General features: G+C 58.1%; 2 protein-coding genes across 2 annotated transcripts; both read right to left on the bottom strand.

Moving 5' to 3' along the window:
• Positions 1-337: 337 nt before the first annotated feature.
• On the bottom strand, positions 338-10,152 carry PCDH12 (protocadherin 12). The gene is made up of 4 exons (XM_036391753.1): positions 7,249-10,152; positions 6,728-6,822; positions 5,426-5,613; positions 338-719 (listed from the first exon to the last, which is right to left on the bottom strand). Exons 1-4 carry the CDS (start codon positions 10,150-10,152, stop codon positions 355-357), a joined length of 3,552 nt encoding a protein of 1,183 aa, XP_036247646.1. The 3' UTR covers positions 338-354.
• Positions 10,153-17,541: 7,389 nt separating this feature from the next.
• On the bottom strand, positions 17,542-17,925 carry SMIM33 (small integral membrane protein 33). The gene has a single exon (XM_036391421.1). It carries the CDS (start codon positions 17,923-17,925, stop codon positions 17,542-17,544), a length of 384 nt encoding a protein of 127 aa, XP_036247314.1.
• Positions 17,926-18,190: the final 265 nt, after the last annotated feature.

The following is an 18,190-nucleotide window of genomic DNA, read 5'->3' as shown; positions in this document are numbered from 1 at the left end:
GTGACAGGTATTTTCACAGTCTCTGATCACATGGATGTATCTCGCTGTGCTGTGGTTGTTCTCACAACCCCCTTGCCTGGGCCTGTCCTGGGAGGAAAGGCCCTCCTGCTGCTGGGTGGGATGGGAGGCTGGCAGAGCATTGGGAGAGCAGGGTGGGAGAGGAGGAAGGCAAGGACACGCAGCTGGAGGGGAACTAAAGGTGAAATCAGTTGTGGAGAAATTCAGTGGGGCGAGACAAAGGAAGGAATACACCTGTCTAGGGCATGGGTCATACAGTGACCCTGCTGGGGCTGGGGATAGGGCTGGGCACCCCAAATCTCTGACTGTTCTCTCCCTGCCACAGCCACTGAGCTGCTACAGCCCTGGAGCAGCATCCCCCAGGCCCAGGCTGTGCCCACGGGCTGAGAGCTGCCGCAGCAGCCCCGCGCCCGCCTCGCTGTGCACCTGCACCTTCTGGGACAGGATCATCTCAAACAGGGTGCTCATCTCCGACAGGAAGGTGCTGGCCAGCCTCGTCCCACTGCCACCAGGGTCAGCCCCAGCACCTTTGCCAAAGGTCTCAAAGGTCCTCGGTTTCTCCTGCCTTGCAGCTTCCTCATCCTCGGGGGAGCGCGGCGAGTCGGGGCAGAAGACGTTGTCCTTGTAGCTGCTGGTGAGGGGCAGGGACAGCCGGGCCACCCACTCTGGGTCTGCAGCTGTCAGCCTCTTGAGAGCCAGCTCTGGGGAGGGACAGCACAGGAGAGAACAGCGGGGGAGATAGATTGATAAAAATACTGATAAATGAAAATATCTAAAATCAGCTGACAGACATGACTGAAAACAGATCACCAGTGACACCATGCAAACCAGCAGCTTAAAAAAGCCACAGTAGAACTGGTTTGAAACTACTGGTGGTTTTGTTTTGTTTTTAATATAATAGCCATTAGAATCACTGTGCATTCTCATTTGTTGCAGTCTCAATTGGCACTTCACTAAATTGTTAGCAAAGCCTGAGAGAGGGAGGGTTCAGGACTGGCTGAAGGGGAGCAGACAATGAAAAGCTTTGCAGGGGGAAGTGTTGGACACAAAGATAGTGGACTTCCCTTCAGGGTCACTCCAGGGTGGGAATTTGCTGCTAAGGAGGCAGATTGAGACCGAAAAGAAATGGGTTACTGTGAAAACAATAACACCAGAATGAAATTCTGGATTATAAAATGCACAGCTGGATGGTTGGAGACTGGGACTGAACAATTGAGCTCTAAAGTAGTTGTTCCTCGATTGGAAACAGCTGAGGAGCAGGGGGCGCCTGGGCTGGGGGCTGGGGCAGGCTCGTTAGTGCAGCAGAAATTTGATTGTGGCCCACAATGGGCAACTGGAATCACACAGAGGACTCAGAGTATTCCCTGCTGACAGGGAGGCACAGCCAGGGTGGATTGTTATGGGTCTGATTAGGGGAATTACACACAAATCTGATTATCCATCTGTGGGAGAGGGAGCTGAAACCACACCAGCAGGGAAAACTCTGGAGATGAAACCAGGAGTGATCCAGGCTCACACAATGGAGACCCCAAGAGCTGGGGGTTGCTGCTCCTAAGGAAGCAAGTGCTCTCCAGGGATCTGACTGCAACCTGTCATTAGTCTGAGGAGATATGCGCCAGCAGAGGAAATCTTTATGCTTAAAATAGTGTTGGCAAGAGAAGAAGTGATTATAGATGTCCATGAATAAACATCTCCTGGAAAATAAAGGAAGGACCCCATAGCAGGGAGAGCCTGGAATAGCTTCCTCGTCAGACAGCAGGAAGGGGAATAGGGATTCTTGTTTTTTGAGGTAGCTGGTAAACAAGAGGCCGTGCTGTGGTGCACAGAGGCTGCATTCCAGCCCCTCATTGTTCCTTCCCAAAGCACATCCCAGAACCTCAGGGGAGTTCAGAGCAACCAGTCAGTTTAGGAAAGGGGTTGGGAGCCCCAAAACCTCACTGGTAACAAAACCCAGCAGTCCCAGGGTGGCAAGGGCTGGTGTCACTGTAGTAATAATAATTGTGTGGCTCTGACTAAAAAGTGGCATCTGAAAAGGAGGGTCCCCATTCCAATGCTCTTATCTGCTAATTCCAGAGGGTGGTCAATACCCTGCCACAGCTGGGACCTGGGATCTGCAGTCAGTGACTGAGACAAGGCTCCTCCCTCAGCCAGCCAAGCAATTGCTCCTTTTTCTCTGGAAAACAACTGCCCTGGCATGGGCTGGGGGAGTGAGCTGGGACTTCAGCCTGGTAAGGAGAGAAGGGCAGGTACATCCCTTAGATTTTTGTTTTAGCTGGAGCCCCAAAATTCTTTTGTGTTGCTTCACATCCAGGGCTTCTTTCTGCAATCTCAGTATTTGAGTTGCAGTGATTGTTCCTTGAGACATCACCCAAGTGTGCTGCAGGTTTTGCTGTAAAATATGCAGTTTTCTCCTCCCCAGTCTGCAAGAAGCCACCTCATTCCCTGAATATTTGGCTGCCTCAGCTCTGGAGCAGGGTACAACTGGTCTGCTCTCTGCAGGGAGAGCTGGGCTGACGGTCCCATGGCCATGAAAACCTCATAATTAGGTATGTTTAATTTGACCAATAACTCTTTACTGCCTTGTTTTAATGGTGTTTGGGGAGCAGGGGTTGTTTTTATCATCCATAAAGTTCTATCTCTCATCTGCTGCTGGGAGTGCTGTGCTGGGCTGCTGGGGGATCAGAGCTAACAGACGGTGCTGCGAGTTCATCCCACAACATCAACAATCCCAGAGCTGCCCGGGATTGCAGTCCCCCTCTGGGAACAGCACAAAGGCCCAGCCAGCCTCAGCCAGCTGTTAGGATGCTCCTGAGCACCAGCAGTGCTTCCTTCCTCCCTCTCAGGATGCAAGTCCACAGCTCTGTTTGTGTCTGGGAGAGGAGGAAGGAGCCCGGCAGCTCCGGCGGCTGCGCTCGGCTGCCTCTGCGGGCAGCTCTGGGCTCCTGGGGCAGCTCTGGGCTCCTGAGGAAGGTTTGCAGGTCTGGAACACATCAGCCTCTGGGCATGGCCAGCAGGAATCCACACAGCCTCAGCATTCCCTGCTGGCATGGAGCTGCCCAGGGAAGTGGTGGAATCATCACCCCAGGAATGGGGATGTGGCACTGGGGACATGGGTCACTGGTGGACATGGCAGTGCTGGGGAGCAATGGTCTGGGAGGGCTTTTCCAGCCCTAATGATCCTATGGAATCCCAGGAATTTGGCCAAAAGGATGATTTTCCTGTCAGATCCAAGGATCATGGGAGATGGCACCTCACCATAGCTTTGATTTTCTATCCTTGCGTGGGCAGGACTGGATTCAGAGCTGCTGGGCAGCTCCCCCAGTCCCTTTGCTGGGATCAGGGCATGTCAGTGCACCTGGGATGGAGCTGGGGCTCCTCTTGGCTCCCTGCTCTTGGCTGCAGGACCTCAGAATCCAAGGAAACTTTTAGGTCTCAGCCTTTCCTTTGTTTGCTCCTTACTGGAATAAAAGAGCAGGGAGGCAAAGGGGGAGAAGCAGCAGGTTCTGCCTCAAAGGAAGAGCACCAAAAATGCCCAGCTCTGGAATTCAAACCACCCCAGCAGCAAAGCTCAATGAGTTTCTCTTCTGTGGAGGAGCACAGAGGCTCCACAATGAAATTTCTGCTACAGGACATGAGTCAGCCCAACTCTTTCAAATTGAAATGCCAAGAGAGGAGATTTTTAGAACAAATCAATAAAAGGAACATGTAGAAAATGTCAGGCCCAGATGGTATTCACCCCGGAGTGCCAGAGGAACTCAGTTATGAAATTGCCTGGTTTATTAGCTGCTGTTCATTAACTACTGCTTCAAATGAATGCAGGATCAGAGGGAGGGGAGGTGGAAATGGTGACAGGAGTTTTTAAGTATGTGAAGGTGAACCCAGCCCAGGCAGAGAAATCCTTCTGTGCAAGGCTCAGCAGAGAGAGCCATGGAGCTGCTGCTCCCAGAGGAACCACCTGACATTGTCACATGGGGAATTGTGTTCTGGAAATTTGGAAGGGCTGCATGGAGAGTCCTGGATGACTTTGGACAAGGGTGTGGAGTGCCAGGACAAGGGAAGGCTTCCCAAAGCCAGAGGGCAGTGCTGGATGGGATACTGGGTGGGAATTGTTCCCTGGGAGGGTGGGGAGACCCTGGCACAGGGTGCCCAGAGCAGCTGTGGCTGCCCTGGACCCCTGGCAGTGTCTGAGGCAGGTTGGACACTGGGGCTTGGAGCAGCCTGGGACAGTGGGAGGCGTCCCTGCCATGGCAAGGGGTGGAATGGGATGGGCTTTAAGGTCCCTTCCAACCCACACTTCCCTTTAAGGTCCCTTCCAACCCAACAATTCCAGAATTCAATTCTGTGAAGGCAGAGGTCACCTGAGCTGATGGAACAGCACCAGCCAGGCTTGCAGAGGACCTGAGCTGTGCCTGAATTTACAGCCAGGTTCTGTAGGGACTAATATGTGTTAAAAGCTGGGAAGTGATGGTAGGAATAATTAATCTTCCTCACCAAGGGAGGTCATTAGCAGAGTCCCAGAGTATCTGCTCAATACAGTGATAAATGATATGGCAAGGGGACAATGTTGGTGTTGACTCCACTAAAACACCCAAAAGCAGAGGGTTGCTGAAGGACCTGATAATGCTGACTGCCATGAGCAAAATGTGGCTGGTGAATTTCTGTGTCCCCAACTGTCAGATAATTGTCACAGGGAACAACAACCTGTCATGTGTTGATGGCTCTCCCTCCACGCAGAGGAGAGATTTGGGAGCCACAACAAACAGGGCTCAGCATGGAGCTTGGGCAGGACAGGAATGAGGAACACACCAGAAAACCTCCTTGTACCCCCAGTGGATCCTAAACACTGCACAATTCTGGTCACACATCTCAAAAAAGATAAAATTAGCAGCAGGTTGGTCACAAGAGATGAAGAGGAAGGAGGACCCAGTGGGGCTCTGAGGGTAGATAACATCTTGAGGGGTTTAACAAGGACAAGTGTCCACCTTTTTCACTCTGCATGGACCAGGAGACCATGAAGGGAGGGCTCAGGCCAGCGTGAGAAGCAGCTCACCAGCTGCAATGTGCAACTGGACCTCACCCCTCAGCAATGACAGAGGCCAAGCTCACACATCACTAAACCCTAAACCTCAGCAGACACGTCCATGGGAGGGAAGAGCAGCCATAAACACATGGAAAGATCCAATGTGAAGCTCAGCAAATCCCTTGGCCTGCTACCAAAAGCCTGGGATGGTCCAGACATGCTGCCCCAAGCACTGCTCCTGCCAGAGCCACTCTGGGAGGTGCGACGTGCCCTGGCTGCTGCAGGCCAGCAGGACCTCCTGGATGGGGTCAGTGTGGGTTACCTGAGGAGATCCCACTGCTGCAGCCCCCCCAGCCCCAGCCTGTCCCAGCAGCGAGGTCACCTCACCTGCCTGTGGCTCCAGGAGGGTCTCCAGCTCCTCTCCCACGAGCTGCTGCACGGAGAGCTCGAAGGCGCTGTCGCAGTCGCGGTCCCCGGCCTCGCTCTCGCCGTGCCCGCTGTCCTTGGTGCTCAGGCAGTCCATGTCCAGCCCTGTGTCCAGCCCCGTGTCCAGCCCCGTGTCCAGCCCTGCAGCCCTGCCAGAGGTCACAACACCCAGGTCACTTCAGCCCAATGAGCCCTTGGAAGGGTCTCTATCTCCCCAAAATGCCCCAGAGAGGGGCTCTGGGCACCCTCCCCGTGCACCACCCACAGAACCAAAGACATTTCGAGTGCCCATCAGTTAATGAGGTTTGGGGGGTTGCTCCACACTGCTTGCCTGAAAGGGTTTTTATCCTTCTGCAGCAAGATCAGAGAACCACAGAAGGGTTGGAAGGGACCTTAAAGCCCATCTCATTCCACCCCCTGCCATGGCAGGGACACCCTCCATAATCCCAGGTTGCTCCAAGTCCCACCCAACCTGGTCTGGAACATTTCCAGGGATCTAGGGGCATATCCTGAGCAAACAGGGATTTGCTGGCTCCTCCCCATTAATTCAGAGGAGCTTCCCCCTTGCAGGACCAGGTGAGGAGCACCCCAGATACCCTGAAGCTGCTCTCCCTCCCTCTCCATCCTCTGCAGCTGCAGGTGAGAAAGGTGGAGAAAGCTGTGTCTGCCTATGGCCTGGCCAGGTGGGGACAGAGGGACGTGGCAAGGCAGTGACGAAGACTCAGCATCCTCAGGAGCGTGCACCCAGAGCACACAGCATAATTTAATGGGAACACCATGAAGTTTGGGGATATCTTTAGCACATAGATGGGATATCTCAGTGCCTCCAGCCCTGCTGCAGTTCCTCACTCATCTGCCCCCTGGCACAGGGTCAGGTGTCCCAAACTCATGTTGACAGGCACTAAGTGTCCAAAGCCATGAGAACATTCATTCTTGTGCTGCTGCCTCCAGAGCTGGGCCCCTCTGTGCTCCTGAGCACCCAAAACCATCAGAGTTCTTGGCAAGGGATGGCCCATGGCCATGGAAGAGCTCCAGTGAGTATGGAGGGACCTGCCAAAGGTACCCCAGGAAGGAGGCAAAGAGCAGCTGGACACGACTGGAAGCCAGGACCAGAGAAGCACAACCTGTCGTTGAAGGGAGAACCTCCAAACTCAGGAGATGAGGCTTTTCTTTGTGTGTCTCTGCCCCCAGAGGTTTTGGCCTGGTGGGGCTGGGGCAGGGGAAGGGGGCGTGGGGAAGGGAAGTGCTGGGAGCCAGCCTTACCTGCTGCCGTTCTTGGCCGTGTACTTGTTTCCCCTGTAGTTTGTTTTGGGCTGGAACTGGCCCTGGTGCAGCAGGGAGAGCAGCTGGGAGATTTGCTGCAAGGCAGGAAAAGCCTGTTGAGCCCCGGGCTGGCCACTCAAGCTGCTTCCTGCCAGGACGTCCCTCCGAATCCCCCGGCCTTTTTATAGCGTTTCCTCCTCCCGCAGATGGCTCAGCATCCCCACACCGGGGGAAAAACAAGCGCTGGGCAGCCCACCTGGGCCCGAGCTTCCCCTGCAGCCCTCCTGCTGCTCCTGTCCCTGGGATTGTCCCCTTGTCACACCCTGTGACAGCCCCACTCCCGCCTGTCCTGCTGGGGTGACCCTGCTGGGTGGGGGGGGTGTTCATCCTACCCAGGCCTGGGGAAGAGACCAAGCAAAGACCCTCAGGCTGCACATTCCCACCTCGCCAGGGTGGGCACGGCCCAGGCAAGGAAGGGCTGGAGGTGCCCACGCTCCGGGAGCGCCCGGAGCGGCTCCTACCTGCACTGGGGGCGACTCCATGGCGAACTCCCCGGTCGGGCTCTGCTCTGCCAGGGCCACCAGCGACAGCCGGACCAGGCTCCTGAGGATCTGCTGGTGCGGCTGGGGCTGCCCGGGTCCCCCCGCACCCACGGGCTGCTCGGCTGGCACTCGGGGCTCTCCCATGGGTGGCTTCACCAAGCTCTTGCCGTGCGGCGGTGCCTCCGCGGGGGCCGCAGCCTCCCTCACGGCGTGCTTGGCTCTGTGGGGCGGGCAGGGCCGGCGCTGCAGGACGGGCAGCTCCAAGGTGCCCTGCGGCTCCTCCGAGCCCTTTTGTGTCCTCTGATTCCTCAGGGTCCTGTAGAGAGTGGGGGTGAGGTGCAGGGGACTCTGCGGGGACCCCCCGGCCGCAGGGGTGGCTGTGTCGGGCTGCTCCTCCTGGCAGGCCCGGGGGGGCTCGGGCTCCCGGGGGCGGCCCCGGAGCAGCGGCACCAGGTGGATGTCGGCCTTCTGGATCTGCCTGTGCGGCTTCTTGAGCTGCTGCTGCCTGCGGGCGTCCTCTGCCTCCCGGCAGTTGTAGGCCATGCCGTCCTTCTTGTCCTTCTTGCGCAGGGACAGGGTCAGCGCCAGCAGCAGCAGGCAGCCGCCCAGCAGAGCGGCCAGGCAGATGAGCAGCAGCACGGAGAGGCTGGGCCAGCCGGGATCCCGCGCTGACATCTTGGAGAAGGCCCCGTGCCGCCGGAACAGCAAGCGGAGCCGGGCCAGGGTGTGCAGGGGGGTGTCCCCCTGGTCACTCACCCGCACCAGCAGCTCCCGCTGGCTGCCGGCCAGGCTGCTGGCATTGCTGGCATTGAGGGACACCTGACCCAGGAGCGGGTCCAGGATGAAGAGCCTGGCATCATCCCCACCCACCAGATCATACCGGAGAGCCCCGTTGGTGCCGGAGTCCACATCCCTGGCCACGATGGTGAAGAGGAAAGGGTTGGCAGGGCACGACATGAGTGTGGAATTGGTCACTGCCGCAGCCCCCTGGGTGCTCCCATTCCCAGGGACCACCCAGCAGCAGCCGGTGTCCACATTGACCAGGACAGAGAGCGTGGCCACCCCTCCCACCAGCGCTGGCGTGGTGATGATGGGTGCATTGTCGTTCCGGTCAAGCACAGCCAGCCTGATGGAGATGTTGGATGCCAGCTTGGGATGCCCTCCATCCTCTGCTGTCACCAGGAACTCCAGGCTCCTCATCTGCTCATAATCAAAAGCTTGGAGGGCAAAAATGTCTCCAGTGATGGGGTCGACTGAGACCAACCCCAAAGCAGAGGGGTCCAGGATCCTGTAGGTGACTTTCCCATTGGAGCCCAGGTCAGGGTCAGTGGCACGGACAGTGAGCAGGAAGGCAGGTGCTTCACCGTTCTCAGCAACAGCAGCCTCGTAGGCAGCCTTCTCAAAGGCTGGGGCGTTGTCATTGACGTCGCTGATGCAGATGGTGAGGTGTTTCAGCACGGCCAGGGACAGGTCCCCCATGTCCCGCACCACCAGCGTCAGGTTGTACTCGGCACGCCGCTCGCGGTCCAGCGAGGCGTTGGTCAGCAGCGCAAAGCTGTGGCTGTTGGTCCTCTTCAGCCTGAAGTGCTCGTAGCCCTGGCTGAGGGAGCAGAGCACTTGCCCATTACTTCCCGAGTCAGGGTCACTGGCTGTCACCAGGGCCACAAAGCTGTCCTTGGGAAGGGCCTCGGACAGCACGGGCTCCCGTGCGGCCCAGGTGACGTGGACATCGGGAGCGTTGTCGTTGACATCCAGGACCTTGACCAGGACCTTGCAGTGCGCCGGGATGGGGTTGGCGCCCAGGTCCCGCGCCTGCACATCCAGCTCATAGGCATGGGTCTCCTCGTAGTCCAGAGGGAGCCTCAGGAGGATGCTGCCCGTGCGAGCATCAATGCTGAAGGTGCTCAGCACCTCGGGGGGCGCGTGCCTGCTCAGGCTGTACTCAATCTCCCCGTTGGGACCCTGGTCAGGGTCAGTGGCCGTGACCGTCACAAGGAGGGTCCCGGGCTGGGCATCCTCCCGAACCTCCACAGTCAGGGAGCTCTCTGCAAACACGGGGCTGTTGTCATTGGAGTCGAGGACAATGACTTTAATCAAAGCAGTACCTGATTTTGGTGGCTCCCCGTGATCAGTGGCCGTCAGCACGAGGTCAAAGGAGGAGTGCAGCTCTCGGTCCACCTCCTTAACCACGACGAGCTCTGCGTGCCTCGTCCCATCAGAGCTGGAGACGACCTCCAGAGCAAAGTGCTCGCTGGGGGAGAGGGCATAGGAACAGCGGGCGTTGGGCCCAGCGTCAGCATCCAGGGCTCGATCCAGCGGGATCCGCGTCCGCAGGGATGCGCTCTCCGAGATCTCCAGCTCCAGCTCGGGCATGGGGAACCGTGGTGCGTTGTCGTTGACGTCCATCACCTGAACCTCCACGTGGATCAGGGCCGGGTTCTGGGCGGCCAGCACGTCGAAGGACACCCAGCAGGGATCACTGTGGCGGCACAGCTGCTCCCTGTCCACCCGCCCGGCCGTGCTGAGCACCCCATCCCCGCTGCCCACGTGCAGCGGGAACCTCCCGGGGGTCTCCATCAGCTGGAAGGTCTCGGCCGCCTCGCCGCTCTCGCCGCCCTCAAAGTGCTCGGCCAGGCTCCCGATGACAGTTCCCGGGGGCACCTCCTCCAGCACCCGGTACTGCACCGTGAACGTGGCCACCTCCTGGGCATCGGCGCTCAGGAACAGGTACCACCACCAGAGCGCCGGCAGCCGCAGCGCCGAGCGGCTCAGCCCCAGCACGCTGCTGGCAGAGCCCCCGCGGCCCCGCCGCGCTGCCATGGGCTGTCCCGCCGGCCACCGCATCCCCGGAGAGTCCTCAGGGCCACCGCAGGGCCTCGGCATCCTCTCCCATCTCCGAGGGCCGTGGGCTCCAGCCAGAGCTTGGAAAGGAGGGGAAATCACAAGCAGGGCTGGTGGTTGTTCCCCGCGCTGCCATCACCGGGGCTCCCCGGGCCGGGACAGCCCGGAGCGGAGGGACCGTCCCCGGAGCAGCCACCGGCCGGCTGGCCGGGCTGGGGATGGAGCGGCAGACATCCTATGGAAACCCCACCTACAGGAAAAGGGAGGACCGGGCTGGTACAATGCCGGGGCGGGGTGGGGGCTCGTGGGGCGGCACGGGCCCGGCAGCGAGAAGGTGTGGAAGTGCCCTCCGATCCCAGCCTGGGGGCACCGTCACCTGCAGAGCACAGTGCCCAGAAGGTGGGATTCCTGCAGGCCCTGACCCACCACAAACCTCTTGTGCTTCCAGAAGAGGTGATGGACTCCTGCTTCTTCATTGACCCAAAGCCTTGTTCTCCACACTTCTACATCTCAGACTTTGACATATTCTCATTTTGTCTAAATCCAAGTGCAATCCCTGCTCCTTGCTCTGCCTTTGGAGGGCGATGAGCCCAAGTCACCTTTCCCAGTACAAAGGTGATGATGTCACCAGTTCCAGCTGGACACACCAAAATGAGCTGATGAATCAGCAGGAGCGTGGCCACACCAAACACAGCCCGGAGGGCATGAGGGAAGGAGGGAGGTGCTGGCAGACACAGCCTGTGTCCATTCAGTCCTCTCCCCGTCCCTGCATCCGGCTGTCCTGGCTGCTCCCTCTCTTGGCACGTGCTCCATCCCAGCTTGGCTCAGCACTGATTTCCCTGGCGTCACTCCTGCACCATCAAATCCCTTCTTGGCCTTATTTCAGCACCTCACCCTGAGCCCCTACCTTCAGGCTGCCCAGCTGTTGCACTGGTATCACCACATCTGGCCAGCTGTGCACACACAGGTAGCACAGCCTGAAGGTGTTCCACATATTCTTCCTGAGCCTGCAGAGCCCCCAGACCCCAGGCTGGGTTTGCTTTGGTCTCGAGGCAACAGAAGAAGGCATTCAGGACAGGGAAGGTCGTGTGGAACTTTCCCTGGCTGTTCTGGAGCATCCTCAAGGTGTAGTTGGAGCCCCACCAGCCACATCATCTTTGTGTCTCCACACCTTCCAGGCAGCCTCCAGCAGCCTTTGGTGTCCTGTGCCCACCTCGCCCTCTCCTCTTGCTTTTCCAGCCTTGATGGGCACCCCTGTCCCCCCCAGCCTACTCCCATCCCTCCCAGCTCCCCTCACCACTCTGGATTCCCCAGGTGAGGCTCCGCTGTCATCACTTTTCTTTGCCATGGTGAATTTTGGTGCCCCAAAGAGCAGCAAAGCCAAAGCCACCCCCAGTGCCAGGAGCTGTGCCCTCAGCACAGCGGGAGGAAGGGACGGTGCTGCGGGGGGTGGCCGGAGCCCGGTGCTATTCCTGGGCTCGGCCCCAGCTCCAGGTGACCTTTGCCAAGTCATTTCCCTGCTTTGTGCTCGCGCTTCCTCCTGCGCGGCCCGGGGCTCTCCCGGAGGGATGATCCGCCTGCTCCCGCCCTCTCCCGCTGCCCGCGGAGCTCGGGCTGGAGAAGCGGATGTCTCACAGCCCGTGCCCGATTTTGGGAGGGAAGGTGGGAAAGCTGCTTCCTTCTGCTGGGACTGTTATCCCTCCACCTCACGGTTTTTAATGCTTTTCCTTTGCAGGGATGGAGCAGAACAGAAGAACCACGCTGGAACATCACAAGGGAAAGGAAATAAATATGACACCCCAGGACTGTGAGAGTTCCCTGAGGAGCCCTGCCTGGAGTTTCCTTCCCCCATCACCTCCCAGAACCAGTCACTCCCCCCAGTGCCCGAGTTTAACCCATCACTGCCACCACAGGAGGTGAATTCCCCCGACTCCAGCACCCACTTGCCAGACCCCACTTGCTGCCATGCCCCCCCCTCAGCTGGGAAGATTCCAAACCTCCAAACCACTCATTTTTCTCCCCAAAGACAGGGACCAGGTGGAATTTTGAGTACCAGTTTGCTCAGGGAAAGGCTGGGAGGAGAAATTACTGTCACCAGGCTTTGAGCCCCCTGAGCACTGTCCCCAGCCTGGCCGTACAGATCCCAGCACTGGTGACAGGTCTGGCCTGCCCAGGAGGAGCTGGAGGAGCTCCTGCATGAATTATTGATGATTCTTCAGGAATAAACCCCTACAGACCAGGCCTGTGACCCTGAGCTAGCAGAACATTCCCAGCTGGCAGGAGGATGCTGCAAAAGCATGGCTGAGCTGCAAATCAGTGCTGTGGAGGGAGATGGACAGAAAGCTGCAAGAAAATAGGAAAGAAAAATGGGGTCGAGCTGAGACTTGCCAGAAGCACAGGCAGGGAAATGAGATCTGGTGCTAAAAACAAAACGTGTCTCCTCCTGTTTCCTGTTCACACCCCAGCAGGCTCCCGACGTGCTTCAGGACCTCCGTGGCCACTGTGGTGGCTACAAACACAAAAATCTTCCTCTAAGGTTTAGACTGCACCTGAACCCTTTCATTTAAAGCTCAGGAAGAGCCTCAGCTACACTGAATTCTTACAGCACTTCGTGCATTCACTGTGTGCAATGCTCCCTTCAGCTCCTGCCCGAGGCTGTCCGTGCCCAGAGCAGCTGGAAATGCCATTTTCAGGAGTGCCAACCTGGCTCTCTGCAGCTCAGCTGCTCTCCAGGCTCCAGAGCAGGGCACGGGCACACCCTGAGCTCCCAGGGGTGCAGAGCTGTGCTGGAGGCACCACTCTCCCTGTCCATCACCTGGCAGAGAGCAGCACCACCAGGTTATTTCAAGCTCCGCTGCGCAGCTGGAGATCTTCAAACTTTGTCATTTTGGGCTGACACGGTGCTAGCCTGGGACCAGGAGCTGTGCCATAACAGCAGGGAGCAGAGGGCAGCTCGAAATGAGAGTGAAGAGGCTTTTTCACATCTAATAGTTTTCTCTGATGAAGACAGGCTGAGAGCTGGGGATGTTCACCTGGACAAGTGGAGGCTCCAGGCAGACTTTGAAGCCCCTTCCAGTACCCAAGGCCTCCAGAGCTCCAGGAGGGTTTGGGCACCTCTCCCAGGGATGCCCAGGGTAGGATTGTTGGGGTGTCTGTGCAGGGCCAGGAGCTGGACAGGATGATCCTTGTGGGCCCCTTCCAACTATGGATATTCCGTGACTCTGTGAATTTTCAGCCCTTCAAAGACAGCCTTTGCTCCTCTAGAAGTGTCACTCCCTTTTCAGTGGGCCAGCAATCCCTCCCTGAGCATGAGGTGTGTGAGGAGCAGCTGCACAAGGGAGTCCAGAACCTTCCCTGTCCCCAGCTGCCTGCAGGGACCTGCGAGGCTCCTGGGGGCCCTTTCTCAGGAGGAAGGACGTGATTCCCCCTCTCACTCCAGGTACGGAGCTCTGCAAGAGTTGCAGGGACCTTCCCTCGGGGTGGCCCGGCTCTCCTTGAGCTCATCTCCGTACAACCAGCAGGTGACACCGGCTGCAGGTGACACCGGCTGCAGGTGACTGACACCGGCTGCAGGTGACACCAGCTGCAGGTGACACCGACTGCAGGTGACCTCCCCGTGCCACCCGCTCCAGCCTGGGCAGGGCTGCTCATCCTCCCCGTCCATCACCAACCACCCGGGGGTCCTTGCGGGCTCCTGCAGCGCTGCCTGCCCGGGGCTCCCGGTGCCTGCCGAGGCCGGGGCGGGCCGGGAAGGCGCAGCCCCGGCGGTGCCTGCGCTCTGCAGTTGGATCGCTCCACCACGAGAGCCCACTGCTGCTCCGCGCTGGGCTCCGCCGCCGTCCCCGCCTGTCCCCGGCGCCGCCCGAGGGGCTGGGGCTGCTGAGCCCCCCAAACTCTCCCCACAGCGGGGCTGCGATCAGCCTTCCCCCGATGGTCCTGGGGGGCTCCGCAGCCCCCAGCCCTGCAGGGAGCCTTGGGCGATGCTGCAGCTGCCTCCCCTCCATCCTCAGCGGGAGCTCTGGGTGCCTCCCTGTTTGGCACGGGTTTCGGGTGTTTCCCTCCGTTTCACAGAATTTTAGGGTGTTTCCCCCGGTTTTGCACAATTTAGGGTGTTTCCCTCGCTTTCACACGATTTTAGGGCGTTTCCCTGGGTTTTACACGGTTTTAGGCAACACTGCAGCATCAGAGCAGAGTCTCCCCCAAACCCTGCTGTACCCCCACTAAATTCTCCTTTGGGGGATTATAGAGGTGTCTCCCCTCCTGCAGGGCAACACCTTAATTAGGGGGGAAATAAAAGGGGGTGCGGGCGATCCCTGGTGAGGACAGAGTTAATTATGGATGTAGCAGCTCCTGAAAGCTTCCCCAGGCAAAAACCTGGTTTTGAGCAAAGCAGCTCCTGCCTGCTGGGCTCCAGGAGCTGCCCTGCACAGAGGGGACAATAAGGAGAGTTATTGTTGCTCCATGCTCATAAAAGAATTATTATTAAGGAGGGGAAGAAAGTTGTAAGTGAAGTAAATTGGGCCAGGCTGGGTGTTTGAATAGACAGGAATAATGTTATGGTAATGTCATGCACGGCTCTGCTGCTCCAGGACCCTGACGTGTTTTATAAAGCCCAGTGCTACAAAAAGAAATTCTGTGAGCAGAGAGAGGGAGAGCTGGCCAAAGAGAAACGAGGAGAAGCTGTAAAAATGATGTTTTATTGTGTGGGAGAAAGCAATGAGTTGAGATCTAACCCTTGATGTCCTTCTGGAGGAGAAGGCTGGCAGCATATTGTCACTCGCTTGTATGATTTAATTTGCTATTCTAAGTCTTACAGTAATTTCTTTCCTGTGCTCCAAAAGCTTGTATCTAAATTTCTGTTTGCAAATGAAACACATGGAAGAGCTCCCCAAGGCTGGGACTTCAGGGCTGGATCTTCCCAGAGTGCAGGGGGCTGCTGACAGGACAGGGGCAGGGGGCACCCAGCAGCACCACCTTCCACTGCCACTTTGATTTGATTTTCGTTTGACAACCCAAAACACCTGAACACCAGCCCGGGGTGGGCTCCCTGTGCTGCACAGGGTAAGTGATGGATCTGGGCTGTGACATCAATCAGACCTTTACGAGTCCCCAGCGGCTGCAAATCAATAAGTGCCAGCAATAATTACCCATTTTGTCTTTCTCTTTATTAATATTTAGACGTTTTTAATCTTTTCTCTCTAAACATGACGTTTCCCTGCTGTGGGTGTCCTTCAGAGGGAGCTGTCAGGAAAGCTCCTGTTCCTCTAATTACAGGCTTTGTGCTGGATGGAGCTGCTCCCTGAGCAGGAATGACACAGCCACCAAAGCTGGGGACGACTCTGCTGCCTCAGCCTGGGCAGGTGACAGTGCCTGATGTCCCCAGGAGGAGGGTGCAGCCTCTCTGGGTGTCACAGTGCAGATCTTGTCATGGTCACAAGGGGTCATCTTGTGATGGTCTCCAGCTCTTGGTGGGGGTGACCACAACCCGCAGATGTCATTTAAAGAGATCATGGAATGGTTTTGGTTGGAAAGGACCTTTAATCCCATCCAGTGCCACCCCCTGCCATGGGCAGGGACATCTCCCACTGTCCCAGGCTGCTCCAAGCCCCAATGTCCAGCCTGGCCTTGGGCACTGCCAGGAATCCAGGGGCAGCCACAGCTTCCCTGGGCACCCTGTGCCAGGGCTCCCCACCCTTACAGAGGATTTCTTAATTAGGAGAAGTCCCTAGAGGTGATTATCTCCTCAGGGGTGATGTTAGGAATGTAGACATTGCAAACAAAGCCCTCTTTTGACATGGAAAGGGGAGCAGGACTCCACGATTTTCAATGGAAATGACAGCCCTTATCTCCTCTTACACGGGTGTGAGAGAGCTGATAATGCCCTATCAGCCCTGGAAAACAAATGGGAACAAATTCGAAACAGAAAACAACCCTCCCGAAAAGTAATATAAATTATGTTTTTTGTGGAGACAAAAAGTTTCCAGCAAGTCAGCTTTAAAGCAAAAGAAGGGCTGGAAATAAGTGAAGGAGGGATCCTGGAGCATCTGGCAGTTGGGAATACCTCCAGCTCCTGGAGGAACAGGTAAAGCCCATCTCTTGTCCAGCTGTGCCCACAGGGATCTGTGCCAGGGATCTGAGGGCAGACACAGACCTGGCTTTTCCAGCGTGGGAGGTGAAGCTGTATCCTGACTTCTGGGGCTGTCCAGCAGAATAAATCCTCAGAGGGATCTCAGAGGCTGCTCCCTCCCCAGGCACTGCAGACACCACAGGAGGAGAAACTGGGACTGCAGAGATCCCAGTGCCTCCAGCAGCAGAGACCCCAGGGCTGAACAGGGACCGCGCTCTGACAGCCCCAGGAGCCTGCAGGACTCTGGTTTCACCCCTCCTGATCCCTCTGTGCCACCTCAACGAGGTTCTCCCCAGGGTGACAGAGCCACCTCAGCATCATCCCACTGAGGGTGACAGTGCCAACCCCACCACTGCTCCCTCCTTGGGACAGCACTCAGGGATGGGGACAGAGAGATGACCACAGTGAGGATGACCACAGTGAGGGTGCCCACAGTGAGGGTGACCACAGTGGGGGTGACCTCATGTCTCCCCATCCCTTTGCACAGAGATGCTGCAGGCTCTGCCCAGAATCACTGTGAGCTTCCTCTCTGGTGCCAGCACCTCCAGATGTTCAGCCAGCTGTGATGTGCCATTATCACCTCTTGCCTCTGCTGTGTCACTGCTCTTCTCTCACCCACGTCCACTGGGGGCAGGACACGTGTCCCCTGTCACTGGCTCCACCCAACACGGAATCAGGAGCTGCATCCTCTGCCCTCCTCTCCCCTGGCTGTTTGCCCGAGGGGCTGGGGGGGCTGGCAGGGGCAGGACCGTGTTCCAGCCCCCCCAGTGTGGGAAAAGGGGCTGTGGCATGAGGCAAAGAGCAGCTGGAAGCTCCTCTGTGCCATATAAACAGTGTAATGAGGACACCGTGAGTGTGGAAATATCTTTCACTGGAAAACAAGTCCAGATGATGCAACTTCCAGCTACTGCCAGGGGATTGAGCACAGCCCCAGAGTTCCCCAGCTGGGGCAAGGACCCAGGCAGCTCTGCTGGCCACTCCCAGGCAGTGTGGGACAGGTAAAACCAGGGCAGGTAAAACCAGAAGAGATGCTAAAGCTGTCCCACACAGGCTGAGCCAGCCCCAGAGCCCAGGCTGGGACCCAGCTCCTGCCTGGGGACAGTGACACCCCTGAGCTGGACTTCTGGGGGCTGGAGATGGGTCTTGAACCTCCTGGCTGAGCATTCCTGGGGCCAGACACAGGTCTGGGGAGGTGCAGCCTCTGTGAGTGGGCAGCGGCGAGTCCTGGGGTACCCGAACATCCCACCCCAGCTTTTCCAGTGGGACACGTCCCTCGAGCCCTGCCAGGGTGGCCCTGGGCCGTGTCACAGGTAGGTGATCTCGATGACATTGGGCTCAGCACTCCCGAGGGGAAGGTGGTGGCTGCAGGAGCAGTGGCAGGTCACTCCAGCCGAGCCCATCTTGCCGTGGGGATCCAGGCACCTCCAGTGGGTGAGGAGCACGCTGTCCATGTGCTGGGCCATGGGCTCGTGGTGCAGCGTGACCTGCACCGTGCGCAGCTGGGGGCCGTAGTGCACCAGCAGCACGATGAACACGGCCAGCAGCACGAAGAGCACCACGATCACCGAGATCACCGGCAGCGCGTCCGCTTTCTTGGTCACGCTCCTGACGATGGACACGGGGGTGAAGGCGGCCCCGTCCTGGGGCTCGGGCTGTCTCAGCTGGCTGCCGGCCACCGAGGCGTTCATGGCTCAGCGGGGTGACCTGCCACGGGGACAGGGCGGTGACCACCGAGCCGAGCCCGTCCCTGTCCTCATCTCCTGCCCTCGAGCCCGCAGCTCCTGCTGCACGTGCAGCTGCCAGGGAATGGGACGATCCCGTGAGTGTCCCCTCCCTCGGGCTCGCAGCACAGGGGAAGTTTTGGTGAAGTCTGGGGCTCGCAGGATGAGGCAATCCCTGCATCCCCCTGTCCTGGGCGCCCTTGGACACCACACCTGGCTCTTGTGGGGAGCC

The sequence above is a fragment of the Molothrus ater genome, chromosome 15, assembly GCF_012460135.2.
Source record: "Molothrus ater isolate BHLD 08-10-18 breed brown headed cowbird chromosome 15, BPBGC_Mater_1.1, whole genome shotgun sequence".
Taxonomy (NCBI): domain Eukaryota; kingdom Metazoa; phylum Chordata; class Aves; order Passeriformes; family Icteridae; genus Molothrus; species Molothrus ater.
The sequence above is the reverse complement of the archived record's forward strand: the minus strand, read 5'-3'. Positions and strand labels throughout refer to the sequence as shown.

Excerpts from the sequence above, each read along its gene's own strand:
- SMIM33 (XM_036391421.1), bottom strand. The coding sequence starts at position 17,925 with ATGAACGCCTCGGTGGCCGGCAGCCAGCTGAGACAGCCCGAGCCCCAG.
- PCDH12 (XM_036391753.1), bottom strand. The coding sequence starts at position 10,152 with ATGCCGAGGCCCTGCGGTGGCCCTGAGGACTCTCCGGGGATGCGGTGG. Across the intron at positions 5,614-6,727 it reads ACGGCCAAGAACGGCAGCAG|GGCTGCAGGGCTGGACACGG; the intron begins GTAAGGCTGGCT and ends GACCTCTGGCAG. Across the intron at positions 720-5,425 it reads CCTCCTGGAGCCACAGGCAG|AGCTGGCTCTCAAGAGGCTG; the intron begins GTGAGGTGACCT and ends GTCCCTCCCCAG.